Source organism: Pelmatolapia mariae, linkage group LG13 (genome assembly GCF_036321145.2).
Source record: "Pelmatolapia mariae isolate MD_Pm_ZW linkage group LG13, Pm_UMD_F_2, whole genome shotgun sequence".
Classification (NCBI taxonomy): Eukaryota; Metazoa; Chordata; class Actinopteri; order Cichliformes; family Cichlidae; genus Pelmatolapia; species Pelmatolapia mariae.
In genome coordinates, this window is record NC_086238.1 from 17253144 (window position 1) to 17280318 (window position 27175).

At 42.8% G+C, this 27175-nt stretch overlaps 1 protein-coding gene across 3 annotated transcripts in view; it reads right to left on the reverse strand.

The window, feature by feature from the left end:
- The window catches only part of LOC134640493 (signal-induced proliferation-associated 1-like protein 2), an 81012-nt gene that overhangs the window by 23560 nt on the left and 30277 nt on the right, over window positions 1-27175 (reverse strand). For all 3 annotated transcript variants that reach the window (XM_063492323.1, XM_063492324.1, XM_063492322.1), the window contains exons 2-9: window positions 23975-25746; window positions 19427-19560; window positions 18185-18373; window positions 13805-13979; window positions 13480-13583; window positions 10782-10939; window positions 9564-10140; window positions 3888-4162 (exon numbers count right to left, since the gene is read on the reverse strand). In XM_063492323.1, coding sequence (XP_063348393.1) covers window positions 3888-4162; window positions 9564-10140; window positions 10782-10939; window positions 13480-13583; window positions 13805-13979; window positions 18185-18373; window positions 19427-19560; window positions 23975-25484 — 3122 coding nt within the window. In that variant the 5' untranslated portion in view covers window positions 25485-25746. The remainder of the gene's footprint in view (window positions 1-3887; window positions 4163-9563; window positions 10141-10781; window positions 10940-13479; window positions 13584-13804; window positions 13980-18184; window positions 18374-19426; window positions 19561-23974; window positions 25747-27175) is intronic.

Below are 27175 nucleotides of genomic sequence, written 5' to 3' on the forward strand. Positions count from 1 at the left end.
CTCTTGTATAAAGGCGACCCGAGAAAGTGTATAAATCATAAGGAAACGGCAGGAAACGGGTGTTTGGTCAACAGTTAGAAAACTTTAGCTGGAAGCTGGTGTTGCAGGAGAAGCTGTCGGACATGTCCAGCCAGGCATGAGCAGAGGAGGAAGCGGGTGACTGGTGAGAAAAATAATAACCGTCTTTTTCCTCTGATTCCACTAAGAACTGCTGGGGCTCTCTCCCAGTTTAATGTGAGTGGCTATAAATTATGCCACAATGGCCTACATAAGCTTAGAGAAAACTACACAACTGGAGACAATGCACAACTAAAAATAAAGCTCCAGGGGGAAGGGGGGGGCTACTTTGACAACAAAATCTACAAAACTTGATGCAACTTTACTAAAATACCATCACAGGTCATTAAAAATGTAATAAAAAAAAACTGTGCTAAGCTTTGTTAGTGGGTGATTGGTGGAGAACATTCAGCTCCTTCAGCCATTCGGCTCTTAACGAATCACAATAGATCAGTGTGACAACAGGACCTTAGACCTTAGTCAGAGAGCTGTCAGTCCAATGACAGGGCCAGCAAATGAGGGGGACATGCTAATCCATTCCCACAGTCAGAGTCCTTGTCACGGCAAAGAGTCAGAGGTCGTGACCTCCACCAGTGCTGTGCAGACCTTTGTCAAAGGGTTCATTAAACGAGGTGTGCTGAAGACTTAAAGCTGGAAAAAAATAGACTGATCTTTGCAGAACCCCCCCCCCCCCCAGCTCCTATGAAGAATGCAAGGGGATTAAGTAGGACAATTTGTGATGCAGTTTCTAGTTTCTTTGGGTTTTGGTTTAGTGGTGCTCCATCTTGGATGGGTGCTGGCATGGGAAGTGAGAAATCCAGCTTTGCTTCAGTCCAGATGAAAATCCACAATGACAAGTCTGATGGCACTTCAAAGGAAAGGTCACAAGTGGCCATCTGAATGTCATAGTCAACACTCATTATCAGCCGGGCTGTGACACAGGCTGAAGACACCATTTCAAAAGTAAATCTTTGCAATTAAAACCTAAAACGACAATATGATATTAAAAAAGAGAAACAAAAAGCCGGGACTCAGCCGGAATAAATGTCAGGGAAAGAAAATCCTTACTGGCCACGTAGCAGTTGATGTTCTGCTTCTATTTGTATGTCTTGTAATGAACATACATTTTAGTCCATATTTTACTGATCCTTCTGTTTATCCTTACATCTCTGATGACCAAATACCAAAACATACAATCTCTGCCATGTTCTGTACATCGCATTCCTGTTTCAAAGAGCTAATCTTTTTCATCTTTTTCTCATTAGTTTTGATCCAAGGCTAACATGCTGAACTTGTTTAAGGCTTTTCAGAGTGATGATGGAAAAGCCTCTGGTACTGCGCTGAGCTATAACCACATCCTGCCCCCCAGTGTAAATAAATACAGTACTAGGTAAGGCTAATATTAGAGACATCTCACAGCTTCAGGCAGAGCAGGGTAAATCCATTTAGGGCATAAACAGCTTTAGGAGGTTTGCTACAAAACAATGCTACACTGTATAAATGATTCCTTGTTGCACCCCTCCAAAAAAAGAAAAGAAAAAGAAAATCTAATGTGACATAATCTTAGCAACAAGATGACAACATCACTCCTCGCCGAATCACAAAAATAGGAAGCCTAAACAATATTGGAGCGATTTAAAAAGAATAAAGAGGAAGCTCCTTCCAGCTACCGCATGTACTTATGAAAACATTTTTCCTTGTCATGGTAGCAGCGTGGAGCCAGGGTACATTGTTTGAAGGTCATGAGACTCCTGTCCATTGTTGCTAGATTAGTCCACATCTCTCTGGCCACGGGGGACTGACTGGGGCCTTCGGGCCCCCTGCTGAATTCCTTTCCTTTGAGATAATGCCAGAGAAACTGGAGCACTTATTGTTAACTGCAACACTTTAGCAACTCCAAGACGCAGCAGCGAAAAGTGTTGAGGGCCCTCGAGATTCTTCACCTGACCTCTCACCTCTTGATTTGTTGGGAGTCTTGGGAGAATATTCAGCGGAGCTGAGATGGAGGCGCTTGGTTCTCATGGGGGCGGCGTTGAGAAACTGTGTTTCAGTGGGGACGGGGAAGGCTCAGCAGCACTGACCAGTTTGCCGTTCTGCTGTTACTAATGCTCACTAATCTGCCAGATGCCTCTGTTAGCAAATGCAATATATGGGTCACACTCTGTTCGTAACATGTCACAACACATATTATACACATTTAGTATGACGTAATCACTGCACAAGCTTCTGTTCATTTATGTTTATTTCTAACCCGATTTCTTATTGGCTGTCCAGGCTCCCATTAAACATTCACTTCAGTGGTTTCAGCTAAACCAAGCCAGGAGTCTTCACCTGGCACAGATGCCACGCCAAAAGCTCTCTCTATCTCCATCCTGTAAATACTGCTCTGATAAGCTGGACCCACATTTGTGGAGATAAAACCAGTTTCGGAGGATGTTCCGTTTTATCTGCTTCTTCTGTTCCCGGACCGCGACGATGATGCATCGTCGTGTATCATCACAGATCGTGGCGAGAGGCTTAGACGTCGGTTCTGCCAGAGAGGCTGCTCTGTCGGCTTCACAGACAACACACGTTAGCTCGCCATCTGGGGGAGCAAAAATGTTGCTCCTCCGTTGCCAGACCAGAAAGCAAAAGTTAACTACTATGCATGCTTTATATTTTGATACACACAGCTGTTTAATCATATATTCATTCAGAACATTAAGCAAGGCTGTCATTATCATTATTTACCAAAACCACGATTAGAGCAACACTCACCCATCAGGGATTTGTCAAGATATTCACCAATCGCCACTTTACTTCATGTGTTTAGAAAGCACACAAATACAGTCAAAGAATGAAAATACACAGTGGTTCATTATCTGCTGTTATCTATGTGTTATTACGTTTAACGATTAGCTGGTATATTAGCATTACCTGTAACAACGCAAACAGAAAAATGGGTTTGTATTGAAATATTCTTTCTGCACACTGTCAAGCCATTCTGTCATGGCTGTCTGTGACAAAGTGGAACCAGCATTTTCCTGGTACATAAATCTGTCAGCCTGAAGCCGAAGAAAAACAAAGATGTCGAAAATGTGAGTGTGAAGGAGTGACGGATACGATTTCACAGGGCTGTCTGTCTCGCACAGACAAAACAAGCAGATGTGCTTTCAGAACAAGCATTTTACACAGACCTTCGTCTCTTCCCATCACACACACAAAGGAAAAAAAAAATCATTTGAAACACGCTCCCTCATTTATTTCAAGGGCGGTGGACTCTCTACATGGGTGTGTGTCCCTAAAAAAGGCACACACTCCCATCCTAATTGCTGAACAGAACGTTGAGCGAGGTTAGAGAAAAGCCATCTACAAATGTGAGCTGTCAAACAAAGGCAGCGAGAGTTGAGCCATTAATCAAAAGCCTCTTCTCATTATCATTAGTGGGAAATGCTGACTGTCCGTGTCTGCGGCTCTGCGGGCCTGCTGGAGATTTCTCTCGCAACAAAGAAAGACTCCTCTCCAGAGAAATCAGTGGAGGACGACATCATCTCCGGTGCAACACAAACAGTATGTAAGCATTTCTTTATGCTAATCGCCTCAAACACGAGAGCAAATGTCAAGCTAATTTACACCACCTGCCAGGAAAAAAAGAAGTAAACCAAACTACTTTTCTATTATGGCTTCATTAATTTTGGGGGGGAGCACCTGCTTCTGTCTCGCTAACCGCAGGACAACAGGAAACAACAACAGGAAATCTGCATTTGATTTTAAGTCATTTTGGCTTAATTGCTGTAACAAAAGTGTTTGCACCGAGGTGAAAATGAAACGACCAAAGAGTGAGGGTTTACCTTCGGGGAGTGCCATCTTCATAAGGTTGAATTATAACCACTTTGACGGTGACCGAGGTGCGCAGCAGGTCAATCATCTGCTCGTGAGTGAGGGTAGCAACGGCCACCTTGCAGATCTCCACCAGTCGGCTGCCCTGTCTCAGTCCTGCCTTCCAGGCGAAACCAAAGGGCTCCACGTCGGCTACGATGCCCTCGAAATTGACGTGGAAGCCGAGCTGGCCGAGGCCATTCCGGCGAAGTGTCATCTCCGTGGTTTCGCACCCTCTGGTGGCGATCTGGAAGCAGAATGAAAACGGCTGTTTTTATAATCTATGATAAAAGGTAGGTGAATTTGTATTTCACGGCACAGATCCTGAGCTTTAAAAACCGAAGGACTTAATAGATACTTTAGCTGGAAACAGAATGCAATACACATGACAGTGAGGAGATGAGACAGAGAGAAAAATGAATGATCTTAATATTCTTTAATAAGAGCCTTCAAAGCTAACAGAGTATATTCCAGCAGTGAATGGTTTGCATCATTTGTAAGATATGTGTGGGTTTTATTACACATGCATGCACAAGAAAAATACTATCAAAGCCTCCAAAGCAGAAGCAGAAGTCCTTAGGCAGCAAGCCTCCAGCATGTTTGTTTGGCTAATTCAAAGAACCTTTCAAACTTGAAGTTAATAAGAGGCTACATCACACGGCTAACCGTCTTGCCAAAGAGCCGCACACAAATACACACCTGTCTCTGTGGACAGTAACTACAGTAGCTCTTTTTTTCATGCTGCATGGGGAACGCAGATCTAATTGGCCCCTGAGACACGGACATGTCCACAGAGCCGAGTCCATTAGCTAAAGTCAGTGTCAAGGGAGAAGTTTGGAGCGTAACATTTATATACAAATACATAATCTGCATCAACTGGCCGTTAATTAAAGCACTTTTCTCCCCCCACACACAGCATGAAAAGATGACTCACTTCACCCTCTCTCGCCATTGTGCAGACTGCTGCCAGAGACTTAACACTTTCCCTAAGGATTCTTGGTGGACAGTCTCTGCTTGTCCAGTTGCGCTCTTGGATGAAAATGAAAGTTGGGTCTTGTCCAATTATGTGCTTACATGCAAATTAAGTTGCTCGCTTTGCTCAGTGGCAGCTTGGCATCATCCTTCGCTTTAATGCAACTCAGGTTCAGTAAAAGTTCAGGCAACCTACTTGCTTCAATGGTTTTATTTCAGCACAACACAAACACAGCAAAGTAAGTGGAGTAGTGGAGCACCTATTTGCACATTGATGACATAAAATGACTGACTACATTTTAGCTACACTGCGAGCACACATTAGGACTACACGGTTTATGACAACGAATGGGGAATAAAATCTCACGCTACATCCAACGAGCTTTAATCACCCATTGGATTAGTCTCGGTTCAGTTGTGGGTGACTGCCTCCATTTGCTTCAGAGTGGCAACTGGCTTCAGGGACACATTAACACAGACTATGGATTGTCAACACTCCACACCAGATTCTCACGTTGGCAGAACCCCATTATGAACCATCATGCAATAACTGTCCTCTTAATAGGATACAACTATAAAATTTCAGCAAAGGAGCCCATCCAGCAATTATATACAAACACAGTCCCTGCTTTATGTGCTCATAAATAAAAAGCCAAAGATACTTCAGGTTCAAAATCTAGAGAAAAGACGCCAAAAACTTAGCAATCATTTCACATTTCCAAAAAGAACTGGAAATATGAAACATAAAAGTTCTCTGGGGTAAAGTCTGGACTAAATGGTTTGTGTATGAAGGCTTCTGCGTTTGGGACCATGAATCAAACAGCCCTTTTTCAGAAATCCATTAGGCCTAAATAATAGCTTTCTAAATGCTTTCATTAGAGCCCTTTATTCAGTCCAACCACTAAATTAATCTGCTCAGGTTCTCCTACGAGCTGCTCAGATTCATAACGCTTGAATCTAAGAGCGCATTCATCATCTCACAGGAGGGATTTGTGGCCTATGAAGATACTTGGATGAGAAAAGGGACATAAAGTCAACATGTGTGCACGTCCTGCTGGCCGAACCAATAACAGACTAATAACCGGCCATAAAAACTACAACAAACATTATCAGCCTCAAATCTGTTGTAACTACTGTTGCCAAACAGTGTTACTGGCATTGTTCCTCAGTGATAGGTCTGACAGTCGGACACTGCTCTGACACTGATGGCACCGTCTGCAGAAGCATGTTTCTCAGACATGACAAAACCTTGTCATTCTACTGGAAGTGCGGACTGGTAAATGTGTGGCCGCTTTATATTTCAGGAATCGGCATCAACGTCATGTAGCTTCTTGTGTGATTCTGAATATTTTAGCTTAACGGAGCTCAGCAGCACTGTGGGACTGCAGGAGGTTATCAAAGGTTTTACTTGTCTGTAACAACATGTATGACCTCAAAATGGTGCTAATGAGAACTAATTAAGAAGCAAATTTTATTGATCAACATGCTGCTTCTCTGTGTGTGCCAGTAAAATTGCTTGTTGCTTTTTGGACTGCTGGTTGAACAAAGAAATAATCATAAAGGCTACAATGGCATTTTACTACTGACAGAATAAATGATAAGGAATCAGAAAATTGTTTACAAATACAATTACAAGTGTTTAAAATGTCATCATATATTATATAGAAAAGCAAATAATTACAAGGTTTGGAGTTAGGAGAATGATTAAAAGCTTATCATAACTCATTTAGTACCTATTTAATCTAGATAAACACAATATAGTATTATAAAACTATTCCAAATTATTTAGTTCCACCTTTCCCACCTCATTTATTTCACTACTTTGACCCTTCTGACACACAAATTGATAAACTGTCAATTTCTTGTATTTGAAGCACTGTTGTTGCATGTAGTACATAAAGAAAACGAGAAGAGCGATTGTGCTTTCCTCTGGATGCAAAACAAAACCCAACCAGACAAAAGACAGTGGCGTACGTGGCACCCGAGCAAAGAGAACATGCATCATAAAAACTGAACATGCAGCCACCCAGCTCCGCAACCCGGAGATCAGGACGCTATCACAAAGCTTTTAGTTGTGCTCTCACACTGGGCTCCTCTGTGTGTTACAGTTGGCAATCTGTTCACATTACATCACAGGTCGGGCAGCCTGTAAATCCCACCAATGAAATTTGATTCGAGTCAACCTCCGGGACATTTGGGGAAAACGCAGACACCTTTGGGAACAAGTATGCCTGGTCAGCTCATACCCAAATAAATGTGCCTACAGTTTGCTGCTCCATTGCCTGTATCACAACACAAACAGCGATCCGTACTAACTTTATAATACTTTATAAAACTGGGCTGTGAAATATTAATCAGGAATTCCTTGGAGAAGTGTACAGAAAATGTGAGGGGAAATTAGCATAGCGAATGAGGAAGTGATGTCCTTTGGCTAATCACAAATGCTAATATATCCCGCTCTGTCCTTCCTTAAGATGAGTGTGTGTAGACGCTGAATGACATCCATGTCCTTTAAAGAGTAATTATGGGAAAGACTTCTTCAGGTTTGGGTGTGACTTTTTTTTTTTTTTGAGGTGGTAAAGATATGCAGAATCTTTGTGCTCAGGTGCACTTTTATTCATTCTCATTCAGAAGCTCTTCTGAGAGTCTCAGTTCATTGCAAGAGGTGATAATAAAAATTATCCGAGCCTCCTTTAATCCTCAAAAGAATCTGATCCTCATTCAGGTTTTTAGCAGGAAATTGGTTGTTACTTGTTGGCTGAACAACTGATTTGCTGGCTAGGGTTTGCTGCAAATTTCAAGACTGCTGATGCGGCTGCCAAAAAGGGACTGTGCGGGATAAGTGCCGGAAAGCACACAGCCAGGCATGAAAAAGGTCAGGCACAGCTCAGGTTTGGATTTTGGGATTCAACCACAATGTTATTTAAAGAAAACAAAAGGCTGCCTGATTAGAGCTTCACTTAACAAATCATGGAAACTAGAATAGGAAAAGCAAGACCCTGCAGGAACACAGGAAGCAGAAACAAGGTGTCTGAGGATAGCATCTGGGCTGTGTAGCCAGGTGTACACCATTTTCACGATTTCAAGACACCTGGACCCACATAGCCCAAAAGGTAACACAATGTATCTGCAGCTCTGTGCAGATGGCTAAGGTAGAATTACAAAATAGGGATGCGAGGACTGGGACTAAGTGGGGAGATCTCCATAGGAGTGAAGTAGTAGTATGAGGCCAAGTGTCCTCTATTCTTAGTCTGCCAGACCCCCCCCAAAATAAAAAATAAAACAAATTGCCTGTTTCCAGCCTTCCCCTTCAAAACTGGGTTGGTGTCCTGCTAGAAAGCGTCTCCCTGCAAACCTGCACCCAGACAGTCCCAATTCAAGAACGCCCAAAAATCACATTTTCACTAATCTTTCAATCCATTAAATGAACTGTCTGTGGTACTGAGCCGCTTCAGCTTTATTTATTTAGTCAGTTTTTGTGAAAATGGCGTGATATGTCATAGTGGTTTATCCTGATCAAGAGCAGGACATCTGCAACCATGTGACCCGAACGGTCGCCTGTACACCTCTGCTGAGACTGTGATGAGCCAAAGAAAGCTTTCAACAGGAGGTCTGTAATCCTCTCTGAACTCTGATGGCTCTGCTTTACAGTTTCACATTCCCGTTTATGCACAATCAGAAAAAAAAGAGGGAGCTGCCTGAAAAGCAAGTGAGGTTTGGGTTAATTTAGTGAGATATTCTCACTGCATGTGTGTGAGAGACTGGAGGCCAAAAAAAAGGGGCCATTAAATCTCTGTAGCTCTGCAACACATGAGAATTGACGGCACAAATAAAGGTTAAATGAGCAACAGTTTTGCTGACCTAACCGTGAAAACAGAATTAAAAGGTTTGTGGTCTAGCATTAAAGCTGCAACTGCAAGAGCAACATTTGCAGAATGCACCGTTTCACCGCAGAGCCCACAAATATCCAAAGTACAACGCTCCACTGCCACATTAAAAGTAAACTTTCCTTCACATGCACTTCACTTTTTAGACACGTGGATTAACCACCGTCGCCCAAATGTTTTTTGCAGACAACAACATGCAGGTGAAAGTGCGGTAGCATGCATGGGGGCGGAGAAGAGGGCTTGATTATGTTTTATGTGCATAGTTTAGAACATGTTTAGAAAATGTGAACCTGTCTCTATTTCTAGTAAAACCCAATAAGTGCCATATCATCATTATTTTTGGTACTGCTGATGCTTGGCTTTTATTTTTTAAATCTTACTGTAATTTTTTATGTTTATGCATTAGCGCCAACAGCTGCACCTTTCCACGGAGCTATTAAAACTGTGTTACGCACTAGTAGTAGACAGCGTAATTGTTTTTACTGTAATGTGCTCATTATTTCACAAATAAACTGGATGTCAAATTTATATAAAAACCCCTCAATTAAACAGACAGGGCAAACACAGAATGAATTACTAGCTCTGTGAGGGGGGTGTGGTGTTGGAAACCGATTCATCTAATGTCTTTTGTTCTCTCAAATCTCTACATATGGTATGATTAGAAACTGACACCGAAGACAAGGTGCTACAAAAAGGATCATCTCACTGGCCTTCTGTGGTCTAATCCAGCAGTTATTGAGAGCTTTGGGATGACAGAGATTATTCCAATGCAGACACAAAGAGATTTACCTCTAGTCTCTGCACCATCTCCCGGATGTCTTCTCCGCAGTTGTCGTGAGCGGACAGCATGACACACTCGCCCCGCTCATAAAAAATCTTAATGCTCATAATCCCTGAGGTCCACCCGATGACGTCGCGGCACGAACAGTTGAAGATCACATTTTTTGATTCCTCCTCAATGAGCACGATGAACTCATTGGATATACCAAGCAAGCAGTCGAAGTCCAGCGACTGGCCAAAGTCCCGGGCACGGACGCTCCAGGTGATCGCTCCCACGCTGAACAGATGCGCGTCCTTCCTGGGTTTCACCTTCTCCTTCTTCTTGCCTCCGAGGCTAATGAAGCTGAATTTGACAGCTGAGTCTATAGTGGCCGTGCTGACAAAGTTCTCAGCTAGGTCCTTCAGGTACTCCTGCCGCGTACGAGTTGCCATGGCCCGAAACTTCTCTGACTTGTGTGCTGCGTTCTCTCCGTTGATGACCTTGGCAAGCAGGAAGTCCCTGAAAACCGCAGACTTTGGAAAAGTTACAGACTTGGGAATAGGGGGGCCAAACGGAGGCACGTCTTTAGATCTGGACACAGCCACACTGGAAAAAAATAAAATGCAGGAGTGACAGTTAAGAAAAAGAGGAATGTAGATATTGAACTGAATGAATAATGAGCAGGCGGTTGATAAGCGCTGAAATTATACGTCTTTTGGTGAAATTATTTCTGCTGAGACTAATCTTTCTCTCTTCAACAAATGCTATGTTATTAGCAAGAGTCGTCCTGACTTCAGAAACTCTCGAGTCGTAATTCATAAGTCATAATTTCAAGGTGTCTCTGAAGATAATAACTGTATCATCACTGAACAGATGAAAAGAGCCCTGTGATTCTGGCGCATTACTATGAAGTCATGAGAGAAACCACAGAAATCACTGAGCAAGCTATTATTATTATCCTTTTAAATTAAGTGCTCTTAAAAGTTCACGCAGAAGAGCCACTTGACACAAAGACATCTATGAAAAACACATCAGAAGATCAACACGTTCGCCTAAACTGTCTCGAGCACACCATTTCGCTTCTTATCCCGTGGTGTAGCACTCTAATATTTAGTGGCTTGACTCAATGCCACCAAACTCAGATGTTTTTCTACTTTCTTCTACCCTGCACGCTTTTCTCTACCACCCAGAGTAAAAAACGGTTTTGGGAGTGCCTTGCAGGCATGGTGCATGCTTGTTCCATTTACCTGTAGCAGACGTTATCAGTGCACGGGTTGTGGACTTTGACAATGACAAACACATGTTGGAAATGAGAGCGGATGTTTTTTGGAGTGAAAGGAAGGGCCCCGGGCTCCTGAAACACTATGGTGACAATGTCATTGCCAATGTGCCTCTTCCTTAGCAACTGCAAGAGAAAAAGGAGAAATGGAAATTAAATTAGATAAAAGATGAAGTCAGGTTAGTTTAAGAGTACAGAAGTTTGGAAAACACATTATCGCTTTAAGATTTCAATTAGAATGAGAGCATGCGAGTGTTTTTCTGAACAAAGGCCAGCCGTGTGTCAGTTGCAGTGACTCAACAGTCACACAAAAACTTCTTTCTCAACTTAGCAAACATTTGCTAACATTAGCCATGATAAGCCACCGATCAGTAACAGACAAACTAAGGTGTAGCACCAAGTGCTCATATGTACTGGACCTTTTATTACTTAGAAATTTTCCCAGCAAACCTTAAAGTATCGTGCCTATAGCCAAGAGAAAAAAAAAAAACCTGGTGTGGTGGCAAAAACTTCCTCATTAATGGACAGAAGGGCTGACATCTCTTATAAACCAGGAAATGATACAAAAGCATCTTTTTGTTTTAATGCAACAAGATTTGATTGACAGCTCTGATAACAGCCATAAACCACATGTCACAGTTCTAAAAACAAACAAAAAAAACCCCCAAAAAACATGCCAGTTATGTATAAGTTCCTTATTTAAATTAACCCTATGAAGCCTGAACCACAGTTATTATGTTAACTAAAACTTGAGGTATTGACAGACGTGTTTATGGATATCTGGATGTTTATAACACTACAAATCACTGCTTTCAAAAAGTTATGTTTTTATTATACAGCCTGATTTCCCTAAATCTTGCCTATGACTTATGCTCTTAGTACAATAATAATGAAGAAAAAAAACTAAAACTAACAGTGAAACAAAAAAACAAACAAAAAAAAAGACAAAAGAAAAAAGGCTAAACTAAACATTTTCAAACAACAAAAACTAACTTAACTGAATTGAAAACAAAAGGTCAACATGAAAAAAATAAAATAATAATATTAATAATAATAATAATTATTTATTATTTATTATTATTATTATTATTATTATTATTATTATTATTATTATTATTATTATTATTATTATTATTATTATTATTATTATTAAAAGAAAATACAAAACTATAATAACTGTAGTCTAGTCATTAAATAATTGCCAGAAAATTTACATTTTTTTGAAATTGAATGTTTATTGAACTTTTTGACAAATTAAAAGAAAGCAAATTAAGTTTTGCTACATCCAGCATTTTTATTTATTAATTGTTTAAAAAAAAAAATTGTGCAATTTATTCAGGCTTTTCGAACTCTACAGGCAATGCTCATATATCAAATATGATACACTGGCATTAGAGGGTTAAATTCCTGTCTCATTGACTGGTACACAATGAATTCATCTGCGAGGGCCTCTGCACAATCTTGTGGCGTGTACATCACGTTCTCAGTAGGACATGGTGTGGTAATTGAGAAAATGAGGTTGTCACCGTTTATGTTTCCTAATCTTCCCACAGGCCTTTCCTTTGGAAACAATTTTTCAATCATAGACTGAAGTTTTGATACAATTGATGGGACACCACCTGTTTAGCATCATTTTCCTGGAATAACATTTGAGCATCTTTATTACACTGAATGCAGGGACGGGGGCATCAGTTCATGCCCTGCACGAAAAAAAAAAAAAATCAATCCTTTGAGTAAGCTCTCACATTTTGCCCTTCTCCTCGACAGAATCACTGTTCCCGGTTTGGATACTGAAACTTTACTTTAAAAACTGGACAAAGGGATTTTTGGGTGGTAGAGATATCAACTAACCCAATTTAGGATGTGTGTGTGAACGGCACATATCCACTCAAACCCAATTTATACTGCTTGTATTGTTGGCCTGTGCAGGTCATTAACCCCCATTCTCTGGTTGCTGTGAGCCTGTCAGTCAGGGTCGGTGAGAGCCCGAAACAAGCAGGATTAGAGGGTGCAGGGGTGATTTGGAAATGATGAAGGGATGAACAGGTCAAGCTCTGCTTGGCCCTGCTGGAATATTACCACCAGGGATTAAATCAAACAGTCCCACTTTATGAAATACAATTGGATGAAAGGTAAAGAGAAAAAAACACCACCAATCATATGTTTCTACGCTCACTTGTTAGATGTTTCTGCTGTATATCCAGCCTCCATCAAGATATTCTAATCTCTACAGGGTGGTGCCCACAGGTTGTATTATGGACTCAAAAAGTACAACCATATGATCAGCAGATTAATACAGTGAACATCTTATCTTTAGAGGGCCATCGCTCAACAGTCCACTGCTACATCCACCTAATTCCACTTGTTAGCACGGACAGACAGCGGTCCATCTAATACCACGTCTGCTTCAGCCCCTGGGGAAGCACTGATTAAAGTCCTACTATGGGGTACCGTCGCTATGGCAATGCTCGTGCTTTCAACTGATAGGTCATTACCGTGGCGAAATGAGTCTCTGGGGAAGATTGGCAGTAGTCAGGATAGGTGATATCCTAAAAGGAACTTGCTCAAGGATTTATTAAAGCTATTAGACATCAACTGAGCACACAGAAGAGCAAGCATGGTGGTGTGCTGCAGAAGACAGAGCCTGAAGGGTACAGTTTACTCACCTGCTGCCGGTTGTTGGGTGTATAGGGGAGCATGGTGGACACGTGAAACATCAGCTCATAGTCTTTATAGGTAGTGTAAAGAGAGTGCGTGCCTGTGGAGTCCGCTATAAGAGAAGACAGGGAGGTCAGGGTCTTAGGCCAGATTGCAAAATGTAACCGAGTTAGCTGATCTGATGATATCATAGAACAAAAATTAAGATTGAAGATGCACTACAGTCCCTGTAAACACATACAGCGGAGCATCTGCACTCAGCAGGACTGGAAATGTGTGGGTTAGCATTTGTGGATGTTTAGCTTGGCGAGTGTGTTGTGCATTTTATCTTACTCTTGTTATCCAGCTGAGCTCTGTACTTGGTGAAGCCTTTGAGGCGCACCCTCTGACCTAGCAGATCCAAGAACTCATCCAGCGCTGGGCCGGCACTCTCGTTGTTGTACATCTCTTCCTCTGTGCTCTGGCCAGCCTTGCAGTAGAGTACTCCCACCTTGTGCTGGAAGCTTAGCTGAAATGAGGAAAATAGACATAGACACTCAGTGAGTACTATTTCCTGTTGCTGATAGGCATCACGCACACCACACTCATACATACTGTATATTAAGCACTCAAAGCATGCAAGTGCCCACTTTCCATCATGTCACAGCTAATGTGAAGGCCTTCATAACCCTTCTTGGGGAGAGAGAGAGCTGAAATCCCCTTTTGTGAAGCTAGGCTATGAACTCTCAGGAGCACTGTGCAGAGTATAAATCAGCCTGAGCTATTAGCTGCTACTTAAGAGCAGCTGTGGGGCGACGAGGGAGTGGATTACAGACATACAGCAGAACAGTTTCGGTTTATGAAAGAAAACGGCATAATCTGCCAACAACAGTATTTCAATACTTTCTAATGGACCTCTTCCTTAGGAGATACTTTTGTAGCTGTGAAATACTAGGAAGATTGTTTAACAAATGTGTCTACATACAGATATACAGATGTCTTGTTTATTGAGAAGACCATCTAAAGGCATAGAAAAGGGAGCCAAATCTCTCAAGTTTCCACCACAAGCGTTGCTATAATTCAGAAATGTCTGATATGAACTCATCTCCTCAAGAGACAGGAAGAAATAAAACATCTGGAGTGATTCTCTTGTGAGATTAGTGTGAGAGTATCTCTCCACTACATGAGTTCTAAGGCTTACACCCTCCCGATGATAGCAGAAGATGGAAAAAAAAAAAAAAAAAAAAAAAAAAAAAAAAGGGTCAAGGGTGGAAACAAATAGATGAGGAGGCAGCCCCTTGCGTTTGGCACCTGTTGCCCTTTATTCACAGCTTCACCTTCATCTTGACCCAGAGTCAATGTGTCTGTACGGCGGGAAGAAAGGGTTTCTCTGAATGTGAATGCTGACAAATGGTCTATATACTGAAACAAATTGGAATTGTCTTTTTCCTCCGTTACAGGTTATGATTTCCCGGTGTACTCCTGACACTGTTGTCATGGTGACTTCCTCCCATCAGGCAGTCTGTTCTGCACTAAAGCTCCTGCGGTTACCAAAAGCTATTATACCATCAAGCCCCGTGGAAATGGCATGATGTGCAATGATGTGGCCTTCTGTCTTTTATCCTGTGTGATATGGACTCGCTTGACCTCCAGCTCCTCTTAACAGCCTAACCAATAGGGAGGGTAATCACATTAACCTTTGGGGCGAATTTGAAAAGTGCAAGCACACAGGACATATAACAAAGATACAGATGAGTAGTGCTCCTTCGGTGAAGCTTGTTGCATCACCGTCTGTGATGGCTCTTTTTGGAGTGGCATTAGCTTCTGTTAAGGTGGAGCTGTATCCCATTTAACAGATCTTGCCAAAAATCTTAGCAAAGAAAGCATCTCCAATTTTTCCTCCATCTGTCCAGAGCTGCAGGGCGTTGAAAACTGAACTCCTGCTCATTCATTTAAACAAAAGCTGAAACTAAAATAAGAACACACGAACAACGAAAGACACATAATGAGTGGAGAAAGAAATTGGGACAGTGTTTCCCCCGGAGAGCTCTGAGCGGCTCCTGAGGGATGGCGTGGTGTGACATATGTCTGCGCTGCAGTGTCCTGATGCAGCAAAAATCCAAAATGTGGCTACTTAAACCTGGCTACAATCACCATGCACCACTACACAAACATCTGCTGGGGTTATTGCATTAAAGTGTCACTACAGAAACTTCTCCAACTTTCAATGTAAGGCCAGGGGATTTTAAAAAACGCAGTGTTTGTAATTGCAAAATTTCCTGCACTTATTCTTTGTTTATGCTATGAATGAGATCACTGCAAGGAGATTAGCTTTCTAGGTTAGGGAGAATATCATCTGTCGAACATAACTTAGAGGAAAAGGTCAATAACTGTTCTCTGACCTCCTCAACGTTCTCATTACTGTCATGACACACTTATATTTTCCTCTCACTTTCAAATTTATGAGTATTACCAGTGCTTGTAAATTCAAAACTTTCATTTTCTAACTGACACAGATAATAATAAACTAAAGAATTTTAATTTTCCAGATTTGAGTCTTTAGATTGAAACAGCAGATACGCATTGAAAAATCAATGGCTTACAAAAAAACAAAACCTAATTTCTAATTTCTTACTCTAGATCGCATCTCTAAATCTCATTAGCTGCCAACTCCTTTTCCCCAGTCCATCTGCGCACAGTCAATTCACTGTGATCTACAATGAGATCTAAAATACATTCACATATGCTCTCTTCTCTTCTTACGTCCGAGGCTGTTACGGCGCAGTCTACAAGGACGCTTTCAGGGATATTCTTTTTGCAGATGCAGGAGACCCTCTCTGACTCTGTTCACAGCAAGAGGAAGCATTTAACAAAGAGACTAACATCTCCAAAGAATTGCGCGCGCACACACAAATCCTCAAAAAATATGCACTTTAGGGGAAAAAAAAAAGTCAGGCAGATCATCAGGCTGCAGTTCTTCCTGTCCCGTATCAGCTTCCTCACATAAACACATTAGAGGGGCGGTCAAAGTCCAGCTTGGTTAAAAAGCAGATTAAGGAGTGCCTGACATATTGAACATTTGCCCGGCAAGAATAACATTAATGATTATAACAGGAGTGTGCAAAAATACTGACATCCAAATATAAAACTGGCTTCCACTGGGCTTTTGGTTTGAGGTCTGCGCAGAGGAGTGCCAACTGGAAGAGCTTCAAGCCCCACTTAGCCTGGGCTCTCCTCCTCTGAAGGCAGTTTCTTGAGATTATTTTATTGCTTTTTTTGCCTCCCATGTGTCGGTTTCATCATCTATCAAACTCTTTATCTGCAGACATGGGGAGTCACATGGCAGGTGAACAAACCCCTGTAACATCTGGTGGGAAGAACTTCCTCAAAGCACTTATTTACAAAGTTACTTTGACATAATTGGACACACAGAGCCTGCCACCGTGAGTGCATTTAACTTGCTTTAGAGAGGACACTTCATTGCTCTTGTTTATGTGTGTAACAAAATCCTAACACAGAAGAGGGCCTTGGCTGACACTTCCTATTATAAGAACCTTTCCCCTGTCAATTGGAAGGATGGGCGCACGCTAACGAATGTAATTAAACTAATAAGCAGACAATTCTCTGATGGTGAAACAAGTATCACCCCTGGCTAATCCTTCCACTCTCCATTCCATCTTTTTTTCCCCCAGTTTCATTACATGAGAAATTAAAGGCCTTCCGATCACGCAATGAATCTGTGACAGCTGTGAATATAGCGAGCCCATATCACTATTAGCAATTTTATTCAAACAGAGATAATGCAAGATGACACCCTCCACCGTCTGAGCAGCATACCAAATCTCCTGCTCTCAGACAAAGTAGGCTGTCAAAAGTAAGTTACTCTAGCTTGTGTGCAAGTGTCCTATCAGCACAACAAGTGTGCCAAAAACAGATGGTGCTAGCTGCAGAGTGTACAGGACTTCTATTGATTCTATTTAAGCGTGATATTGTCTGCACCTCGGCCCAGGAGTCTGTGTTATCTATCTATAACAAGCAGCCCGTATATAGGACAAAGATTCCTGCTATTTGAAGTTAATCCCTCCCCAGTTTCCTTCTATAGCTGAGGTAAATGTCACAAATACAGACACATACGCCTGAAATATGTAGCGTGATGTGCTAATGCAGTCAAACAATCTTTCGTTCCTGATATGTGGCTGTGGTGGCTTTAAAATTAAACAGCTGGAAAATCTCTGGACAGACGAGGCTTTCTTCCCTCCTCAGAGAAAGATTTCACATACAGAGACGCACGTTTGTTAACCTGCTGTATCTTGTTAGCGTTATCCGTCTTGGTTTTGTGAAGAGGTTGTGTGATTCACTATTGTTTGTCCAGATGCAGTGACCTCCTGGAGTGCTGGTTGGCAGCCTCACAGTTATGACTCCACAGTGAGTCACTCTGTCTCGACAAGTAGTAGGTCCTGCATGTAATGCATCACCGCCGTAAAACTACAAATGGTAGTATTTACGCAACTTTTCTCTTTTTTTTCTTTTTTTCTTTTTTTTTTTGGGGGGGGGGGGGGGGGGGGTGTCTTAAAAGGAAGAACCATATGTATACATATCTCAAAATGCAAGACACCAGGTATTAATCATAAAGGCACTGAACCTCAGATTACCCCGTTAAATCATCATCATCAGCAAAAATCAGTGGTAGCACTCAAAACACGGTTCAAGAGGACATCTCAATGTATTATTCACCCCTTGCTCATCCAGCTTGAGGAGCTGTTCCGGGACTTTGGGAGAGTTGATGGCCAGCCTCAGACACTGGATATTCAGCTCAGGGATGACGTATTCAAGTACTTCTTTGAGCGGCAGGCCGCGGGCCGTCCCGTGTCTCGCTGTGGATGGAATGGCATCCTCCAGAATGGCACCACGGAGGGTGGTCAGCTGGCAGGAAAGACAGATGGTGAGGATTTGTCCAGTAAAGTTAACAGTCATATACACTCCTACTTGTACAGTGTGATAGGGTTGGGTCAGGTATGCTTCCATATGCTGACTTGTTGTTTAGGGTAATGACTACATTATGACTCTGGACAGCATTAGGGAACTCAAATTCTAAATAATTGAGACAGGCTAACTGAGTACTAGATGTTTGTGTGCCAGTAAACACTTTCAAAACAACAACATCCAAATTTCCATTTGCACAGCCTGTTAACATGTCAGCAGTCAACTGCGGTCCAATAAAAAGGCTTTCCGAAAAGTAGACTTATATAGCAGAGGAAGGAAGTGAGAGCGATGTGGGGCAGGTCGCGCAGAGAGAGCAATGAGGCTAAATGACAGGAGTACATGCAAATAGATGCTCCAGTGGTCGGGGAGTTAAAACACTGCCTGCGTGCCACTTGCAGGGCTACCATGACCCAGATACATTGTTTTATCGTGGGAGTGGTGCTTTAAACCGAGAAGGGCACTGGATATCAGTGACATTTTCCTGCCTGACGCATCTGTTGCACCTGAATTATTCAGTGAATGAGACAAGCCAGCATCAATCAAGACGATACGGTCCCACCAGGGACACCAGGACTCTGCCTCTCCGTTTTTTAGGATTAATCAGGTTGTGTGTTCATCGGGGTGTGTGAAAGTGAGCGAAGGCGGGCAACTACACACCTCTGACACTCTGTATCAGTATTTGCATTAATGGCCAACTGAGTCACAACTGGCACCGAATCACTGGACACATTAGTGCAGATTTAAGAGGGCAGAGAAGTTTCCTGTTGTTTTCAGGGGTACTGAAGCATTCCTGGACTCTTGTACTGCTTGACTGAGCCGCAGACCGAGTGACCTTAACGTGTCTCACTGAATGTGATATGAGAAATATGAAAAAATCCATGTTCGCGCTAGTAAACAATTCTTCGATAAAGTGACAGGTCATGAAGGTTCTCCAATCATGCATCCATAATGTAAGCAGTGAGCGAAAAGTGCACATCAGTGTATTATCGTTACCTGACTAGTTCTAAAGGTGACCCGATAGTTGTACTGCGTCCCTTCCTTATCCCTTCCATCGTCTAGCTTCTCCCTGCGGATGCTGACTGCCACGGGCCCAAGATTGTCATCTACACCGAAGTAATTCTGATGCTCTGGAGGGAGAGAAAGAGATATAAAATTAAATGAGAGTTATGCATGTTATCAGACATTATGTTAGCTGGTGAAAGAAAGAAAGTTTAAATATAAATAAAGTAATAATAAATTACAGATTTTTAATAAAACACGTAATCAAATTACTGCTGTGGTTTCAGTAGATTATCTGTTTACCTATATACACTCACAGACGAGCTGATTAGTTACATCTGTTCAACAAAGATCTCATCAGTCAGTCACATATCTAAATGCATTGAGGTACTGCTATGTATACATGGCAAAGACAACCTGCTGAAGTTGAAACTGAGCACCACGATGAGGTAAAAGGTGATTAAAGTGACTTTGAATGTGGCATTATCAGAGCTGGGATGTGTATTTGTCAAATTATCGATCTACTGGGATTTTTTCATGGCCATCTCAAGTGTTTACAGAGAATGGTCTGAAAAGGAGGGGGGAAAAAACATCGAGCAAGCAGCAGTTTCTGGGTGAAAATGCCTTGCTGATGGAAGAGGTCGGAGGAGAATGTTCAGAGCTGACAGGAAGGCAACAGTAACTCAAACAACCACTTCTTACAACCAAGCAATGCAGCAGAGCGTCTCTGAACGTACAGCACATTAAACCTTGAAGATAAGCTACAGCAGCAGAAGACACAGAGGGCCACTCCAGTCAACATAAAACTGAAGCCTCAGGCTACTACTCCATCCTGCATTATCTCAAGTGGTTCAGGCTGGGGATATGTGGTTATTTTCTTGCCATATTTTGGACTCCTTAATACCAACTGAGCATCATTTAAATGCCACCTGAGTGTGTTGCTGATCATGTCCATCCCTTTATGCCCTACAGTGTATCCACCTTCTGATGGCTGCTTCCTTTAGGATAATGCATCATGTCACAAAGCTCAAATCATTGCAAACTAGTTTCTTGAACATGACTGAGTTCATTCAAATCGCTTTACAGTCACCAGATTTCAATCCAGTAGAGCAAGAGCAGAGTTCACATCATGGATCTCCAGCAACTGTGTGATGCTGTCGTTTCAAGATGGAGCAACGTTTCTGATGAACGTTTAAAGCAGCTTGTTGAACCATTGCCACAAAGAAGACAAGAGGATCCAACCTGGTACTAGCAAAGTTCCCTTCCCTGAGCCTGAGTCTGCCAGCAGTCTCTTTCTGATAAAAGGGATTTCTTCTTCCCCAGCATCACCAAGTACTTGCTTATATAGAGTCATTGGCCATTGCTTTGTAATAAAGCACTGATAAGACTGCTGCTGCAATTCAGCACTAAATAAATAAAACCCACATGCTCCACATGGCATTGAGTTTTGCACAATGCAGACACATGCAGACTGAAGTACAGACATGACATAATGTCTTAATATAAGTCTGCATCAATACATTTATGACCTTAATAATACATCAGGTCATTTCAAAAGAAATTTAATTCAGTTTTCTGTTCTGAAGTGAAGTGCATGCATGACGCATAACATCCATAACTGAATGAAGCAGACGCTCAGGACGCCCACAGAACATGCAAACATTTTTTTTCTCTTGTTGTTGTTCTGTCATTTTTAATTAATGGACTGTTCTGCCCCATAAGTCACGTTCCCACAGCTACTACTACGACTACTACTACTACTGCAGCAGCAACCCTTGCCTTTGTTCTCATGCTAGAAATGAATGATGCAGAAGTCGAGCTTTGCACTTTATAAATGGCATGTACTCGCATGCATATTAGATAGATGACCACGTGGGTAAGAATGATGTGAGAAAAACACCGCACCAACATTCAAATCCAGGGGGGAAAAAAAGAAAGAAAAAAGAAAAAAAAAATCACTCTGAAGATGTTGGTCCATATATTCATTAGTTATGTCAACAATCATGGCATGAAAGTTAGTAAATCTGGTGTAATCCCAGAAAAACATTTATTGAGTCACACTCAAAATTTCATGTTTCGATCTACTTTGCTCAAAAACCCAAGGCAAGATTTTCAGGAAATTTCCAGGGGATTTTCATGGCTTTGGGTAAATCTGATGTTTCCAGTAACCTCCTCACCCCTCCAGTGTGCTGAAAATATCAAAATGTGATGGGCAGATTCTCATTACTTTTCCGTGCCCTCTTTATGCCCCCTGAAGGATGAATACTTCTTTCATTTATGGACAGTCTGTGGTTGTTTCCCCTTTTGACACCCTGAGGTCTAGACATAAATTTTCAGAGTAAATTAATAATAATAATGATGGGCAGAGTGCCAGCTCTACTGCTTATAGTATCGCTCCAAAGGAGTTGAGTGTTTTGGCCACATTTCTTATACGGTTGTTAATTCTTTCCATCAGTTATTATGCTGATTTAATGAAAAATTCACTACACGACAAGGATTACTAGCTGGGCTTTAGTCTTTTCAGCTCTAAGCACCATAAGAACCAGTACTAATTTCTTTGTTGACACACAATGCATGCGTGCGTGCATGTGTGTGTGCGTGCATGTGTGTGTGTAGGCACACATATAAGAGGGCCTTGAGCAAACACTCCCTTAATCCAGGCTAAAGCTGAGGAGAAAGACCTGGATTCAACAGCTAAAAGAAAAACCTCAGCAGGGTCCACAAAGCAGTGACATTCACGAAGAGATTTCTGCTGAAGTTTTCGATATTACATCCATCCCATGCAGTGCAAGCTGTGTTAAATAGCGTGGTTCTTGTCACTGTGGCATAAACAGTGGGGCAAAACGCACATCGGCATGAATAATAAATTATCTGTATGGAGGGAAAGTAGGGTTAACTGTCTGACGAATGCACAGCTTGTCAGGGACAGAGTTCTGCAGGGAAATGCTCTGTAAGGCATAAGGTCAAATGGTGGTGGTGGTGGGGGGCTGTGTAGCAATGGAGGCCACAAGGCATCCAAATACCGGTATCACAGTGAGTCAGACAGTGCTGACTTTAGAGGAAAGCTTTTTGTCAACACATTTCTTTAGCATGTCAGCGGTGCCCATCACATGGTGCTGACAATTTGCCAAAGGTTGCAAATTGGATGACTTTGATTTTCATGTCAAATAATGCCCCCTTCTCATTTTGCTGTCAATCCACATGGCAGAAACACCTTAAATTAAATTAAATCTTTGAAAGTCCAACACTGTGAGCCCCTTCTTCTGTACATTTAGTGCTCCAAGCTTAATTTCAGGCCTTGCATCTCAGTAAGAGATGGTTTACATTGTCCTCTGCACATCTCAGTGTCAACCCAAACACCTAATGCGACCATGACCTGTACATAGTGAAGGTTGACCCATTTTGTGTGAAGGAAGCATTGTGTCCATTAGGGGAAAAACCACTCCGGTTGCTAAGGGAAGCAGGGCTTTAGGCAATCAATTGGATCAATGTTCAGTCCAGGTTGATGAAAGCCTGCTGAGAAATAGTGACACGTAGTCATGTTTGTGTGAGTGTGTCTTTGCTGTGAAGCGCAGGTGATGACAGACCTGTCTATTCAACAAAACACCTTATTTTAAAAAATGAGAAAAAAAGAAAAAGGCAGTGGCTACATTTCCGTACTGTGAAAGAGGCATCCTACCCTAAAGACTAATGTCTTCATGAAAATGGCCTGTTATACGCAGGCCTGCATTGCTGTGAAAGCAGGTTAAATAAATGCACAACCCAAATCCAAAACCCAGTTTTGGGGTGAGTATTAGTGAGGCATTTGGGCAATTATCAACATGTCTCTCAGAGACAGATTTTTACTCAGAGTGTCTTTTTGAAGAGGTTAAGGCATCTCAGAGTGTGAAAGGTGAAGCAGCTGTTTTCTATGGTGGGGGCAGGCTTAAGAAGGGGTAACTCTATCTGCTGAGACCAGTGAGCACAGATTGCACAGAGAAGTGGGAAAAACAGATATGTATAATGCAGTGATGGGTCGGGGTCAGCACAGTATTTCCAGCATTCGTCTCGTAGGTGTTTTAATGAGGAGAACTGGGACCTTGGCGTAGTTCTGCTGACCCTAAAGTTTCATATGAGGAGACCTCGTACTCTCTTAGTCCCTGCAGGGAACAGCTGCAGTACACCCTCTCACTCACCTCTCTCTTTTTCACATGACTAATCGCAGTTTCTCCGCAGGGTTCGGAGTAATATCAGAGGGAGGACATGACCGCTCCTCTGCTGAGGAAGTGAAACACACGCCCTCGCACCCAACACAAGCCTGCTATTGTTCTGGACTTTATTTCATGTGCTTGTACAAAAAACAACTGGGACGTTGAGATATTTGACCCTGTGAGATGAGGCTGTTCCATCTGGGAACTTGCTTCCCCACAGGTGACTGAAGATGTCTTACTTTATAAAAATGTAGCTGGCCTGGAAAGTTTAATAGTCCTGAACAGTGAGTCACACAAATCCTGCTGCATCATCACTTTTAACTATCAGTAAGAACAGAAATCAGCTTCTTACCTCTCCCGTAGAAGAATTTGTGGTAGTAGTATGCTCCAAGGTCAATGTGCTCGATGATGTAGCGTTTGACCTTTTCCCTGTGGATTGGCTGGTTTTCTCGAGGCACCTCCAGCACAGAAACTCCTGCGTTGGTGCAGTGTGAACTTAGGGACGACTCGAAAGAGCAGCTCTCTGACAAACCGCTGTAGTTGACACTGTTGGCTCTGGAGAGGGAGATCTTCCTCTCGCTCTCGCCACCAATCTCATTGCGAAAGTGCGGGCAACTCAGCACCAAGCTGTTGCTCTTCCCGTCGCCCTCGTCTGCATCCAGGTTCTCCTTTGGGTTCAAGTCCTCTCTGCTGCCCAGTGGAGACTCAAACATGGGGGGATTTGCACTGTTGCATCCTGCTGCTCCACCATCGGCTCCTGCTCCAGGTCCAGCACCGCCTCCAACTATGGACACTCCACCAGCTCCGGCTCCAGCTGAGGCGGCCGAGGCACCGGTAGTAGTGTTTTTCCTCTGGCTCAGGTTAGCTCTGCTCGCCACCGCCTCACTGATGTTAAAAAGCACACTCTGCACATCGTAGTGGGCGAAGCATTTTTGGAAGCTGAGCGGTCGCCGGTCGTCCTCGATTGAGAGCCGCAGCGCGTCACTTTCGCTCTTTATGGGCCGAAGTTTCCTGAACAGTGATGTTTCTGACGACTCCGATTTAAGACGTCTCATGAAGGACTTCTCCCGTTCCCGGCTGTAGAGTAGGGAGCTGTCTATGTAGTCATAGCCTGGAATGTGGACTATCTCACCCCTTGCAATTTGTGCTGCTGTCTGCAAGCTAGGGGACAGCGAGGCATCACAGCGCAGCAACTCGGGGAAACCCAGAGGGGGTATACTGCGGTGGTCCAGGGTTTCAACTCGGTAGCCCTTAAGCATGGTGAAGAAGCCATCCCCAGTCAGGCCCTGGCGGTCAATGGAGGATGTGCTGCCGTACTCGCGGTGCAGCGAGGCTCCAGTGTTTGGGTTGACGGCATTCTGGTCCATTACGTCTTCAGAGTCGATGTCACTTATGGTAACGTCACTGTTGCTCCGCTGACGGATAGGGTGCAGACCCTTCAGCGGAGAGTGGCAGAGAAAGTCACTCAGCGTGTATTTGTCAGTGTAGTCCACCTCCAGACAGACTGCTTCACCTTGGTCTAGTATTTCCACAGTGTGTTCCTGCTGGCCGTTCTGAAACACGGGTATCACACTCTGATAGTTAGGCGAAGGCCGCCCGTCCCATCCGTCTTTTCTTGGCGGCCATTCTGTGACCCTGGCCCTGACACCCATTTTAGGCATTGCCGGAGTACCATTTGTTTTGCCTGCACCATCAGGTTTCCCCTGCATGCTGGAGGTTGGAGGTCCCATGCTATCGCTCAAGGCTTTGAGCTTCCTGCTGAATAGCTCCTCTGACTGCATGACTCTGGAGTATTCTTCTGGGCCTCCCACAATTCCCACAAGGTTTGATTTGTTATCTGTCACAGGGCTCAAAATACTCATATCCTGCTGGCAGATTCCTTGAAGAGCAGACTTCCAGGACCCTCCTTCATCATGCGACTTGCTCACTGGTGAGCCAAGGAGCAGCCTTTTTCCTGAGTCAACGAAGCAGCCGTCATAACTCACAATGGACGGGTGGCATGACAATTGGCACACAGCATTTGGGCGTCAAGGACGAGTGACTGGGGCGCGCCGTAGCACAGCAGAGCGGAGCCTTCTCTCACAGCGTGTCGCCAATGAATAACGACAGCTGGAGGTGGTAGATCTATAGCACAGAAACACAGAAGAAAGAAAAAATATTTAGCGCACTGCGAGCAGGTTGAAAGGCTGTGAAAAGACATTTTCATTTAAAACAAGTATTTTATTTCTCAGCAGGACTCCAAAATATGGGACAATCAGCTAAGCTAAAAAGAAAACTGCTGACCCAAATTGTCTGTACCTAGTTATCTTTGTAATAAACTCTCACCACGGGCTACGCTGGGATCTTTCAGGTTTGGAACTACGCCGAGCTTATCGCAGAGTACAAGTAATTAGCATCTTTGGGAGTAGAGAGTGCCATTATAGGTTTATAACTAGATAGATGTATATCATGGATGGTGCTTCTAGCCTATGTCTAACAGATGGCGGTGAAGCAAATTACAGCAACAAGAGGCAGATGTTGAACTAAACGTTCGCATGTACCAATATCTGATCCAACGGCTTGCAGCATCATCAAGCCGGCAAATTATACAGGAGGGATAGTTGGAGAACTGATGCATATTCAACACCAGCTCCACTTTGCCTTTTTATCTGATCTGGTTAGTAGGAAAATTAACAAGGACTTGATGAGGTAAACTGGCTGTGACAACAAAAAAAAAACAAACAAAACAAAACAGTAGAACTGTAATAAATAAATAAATATATAAATATAAAGTCTACTGCAGCACTGCCACAACTTCAGAGGGTAAAGTTTGGCCTATGCTAATTCTGTTAGGGAAGAAAAAGCTCATATCAGATTCAGCAGACTGAACATTCAAGGACGGCGAGAAGGAGAGTGAAGCCACTGGGTATTTCAGATGTTAAAAATACACAAACACGTGGCTTCCACTTAATCTGTAAATAATGCTGCAGAACAATGACTATCAGACTTTTAAAAGCAGGTACGGGTTGGGACAAAGTAATAAAGATACTCATGAAACTCCAAGAAGAAACAAGCAAGTTTCTCTCATCAGTCTCATCCCATGCTATAAGGTGTGTTGTAGATCCAGAGGGGGGTGGGTAGGTGACGGAGGTGTTATACTGGATTCATCTCTTTACGGACACAGACTTCTGCATTGTAGATCACACTACACTGCAGTAGAGACTGCAAGGCTTTCTACATTGACCCAAATGCTTTTTTCTTGTTCTTTGGGGCCAGTGCTGTGCTTCATTTCTTCTGGTACTGCAATCATGTGAAAACCCCTTGAGTTATCAAGTAAAACCCTTGCCATCAAAGAGAACATGGACCAAATCCCCAGTATTCGCTTCAGCGAAGATGGGAAGCTCCGTTAAAGCGTCTTTCTTTGAAAGGTTTCACTGTGAACATGATAAATGATGGTATATGGGCCCGAGGTCCTAGTCTTTGTCTCAGTTCCATCCGCTTGGCCTTTAATATGATCGCTACAGCTTCCAGACAACTGTTTACATTTCTCTGTCATTTACTGCTAAGGAGGGGG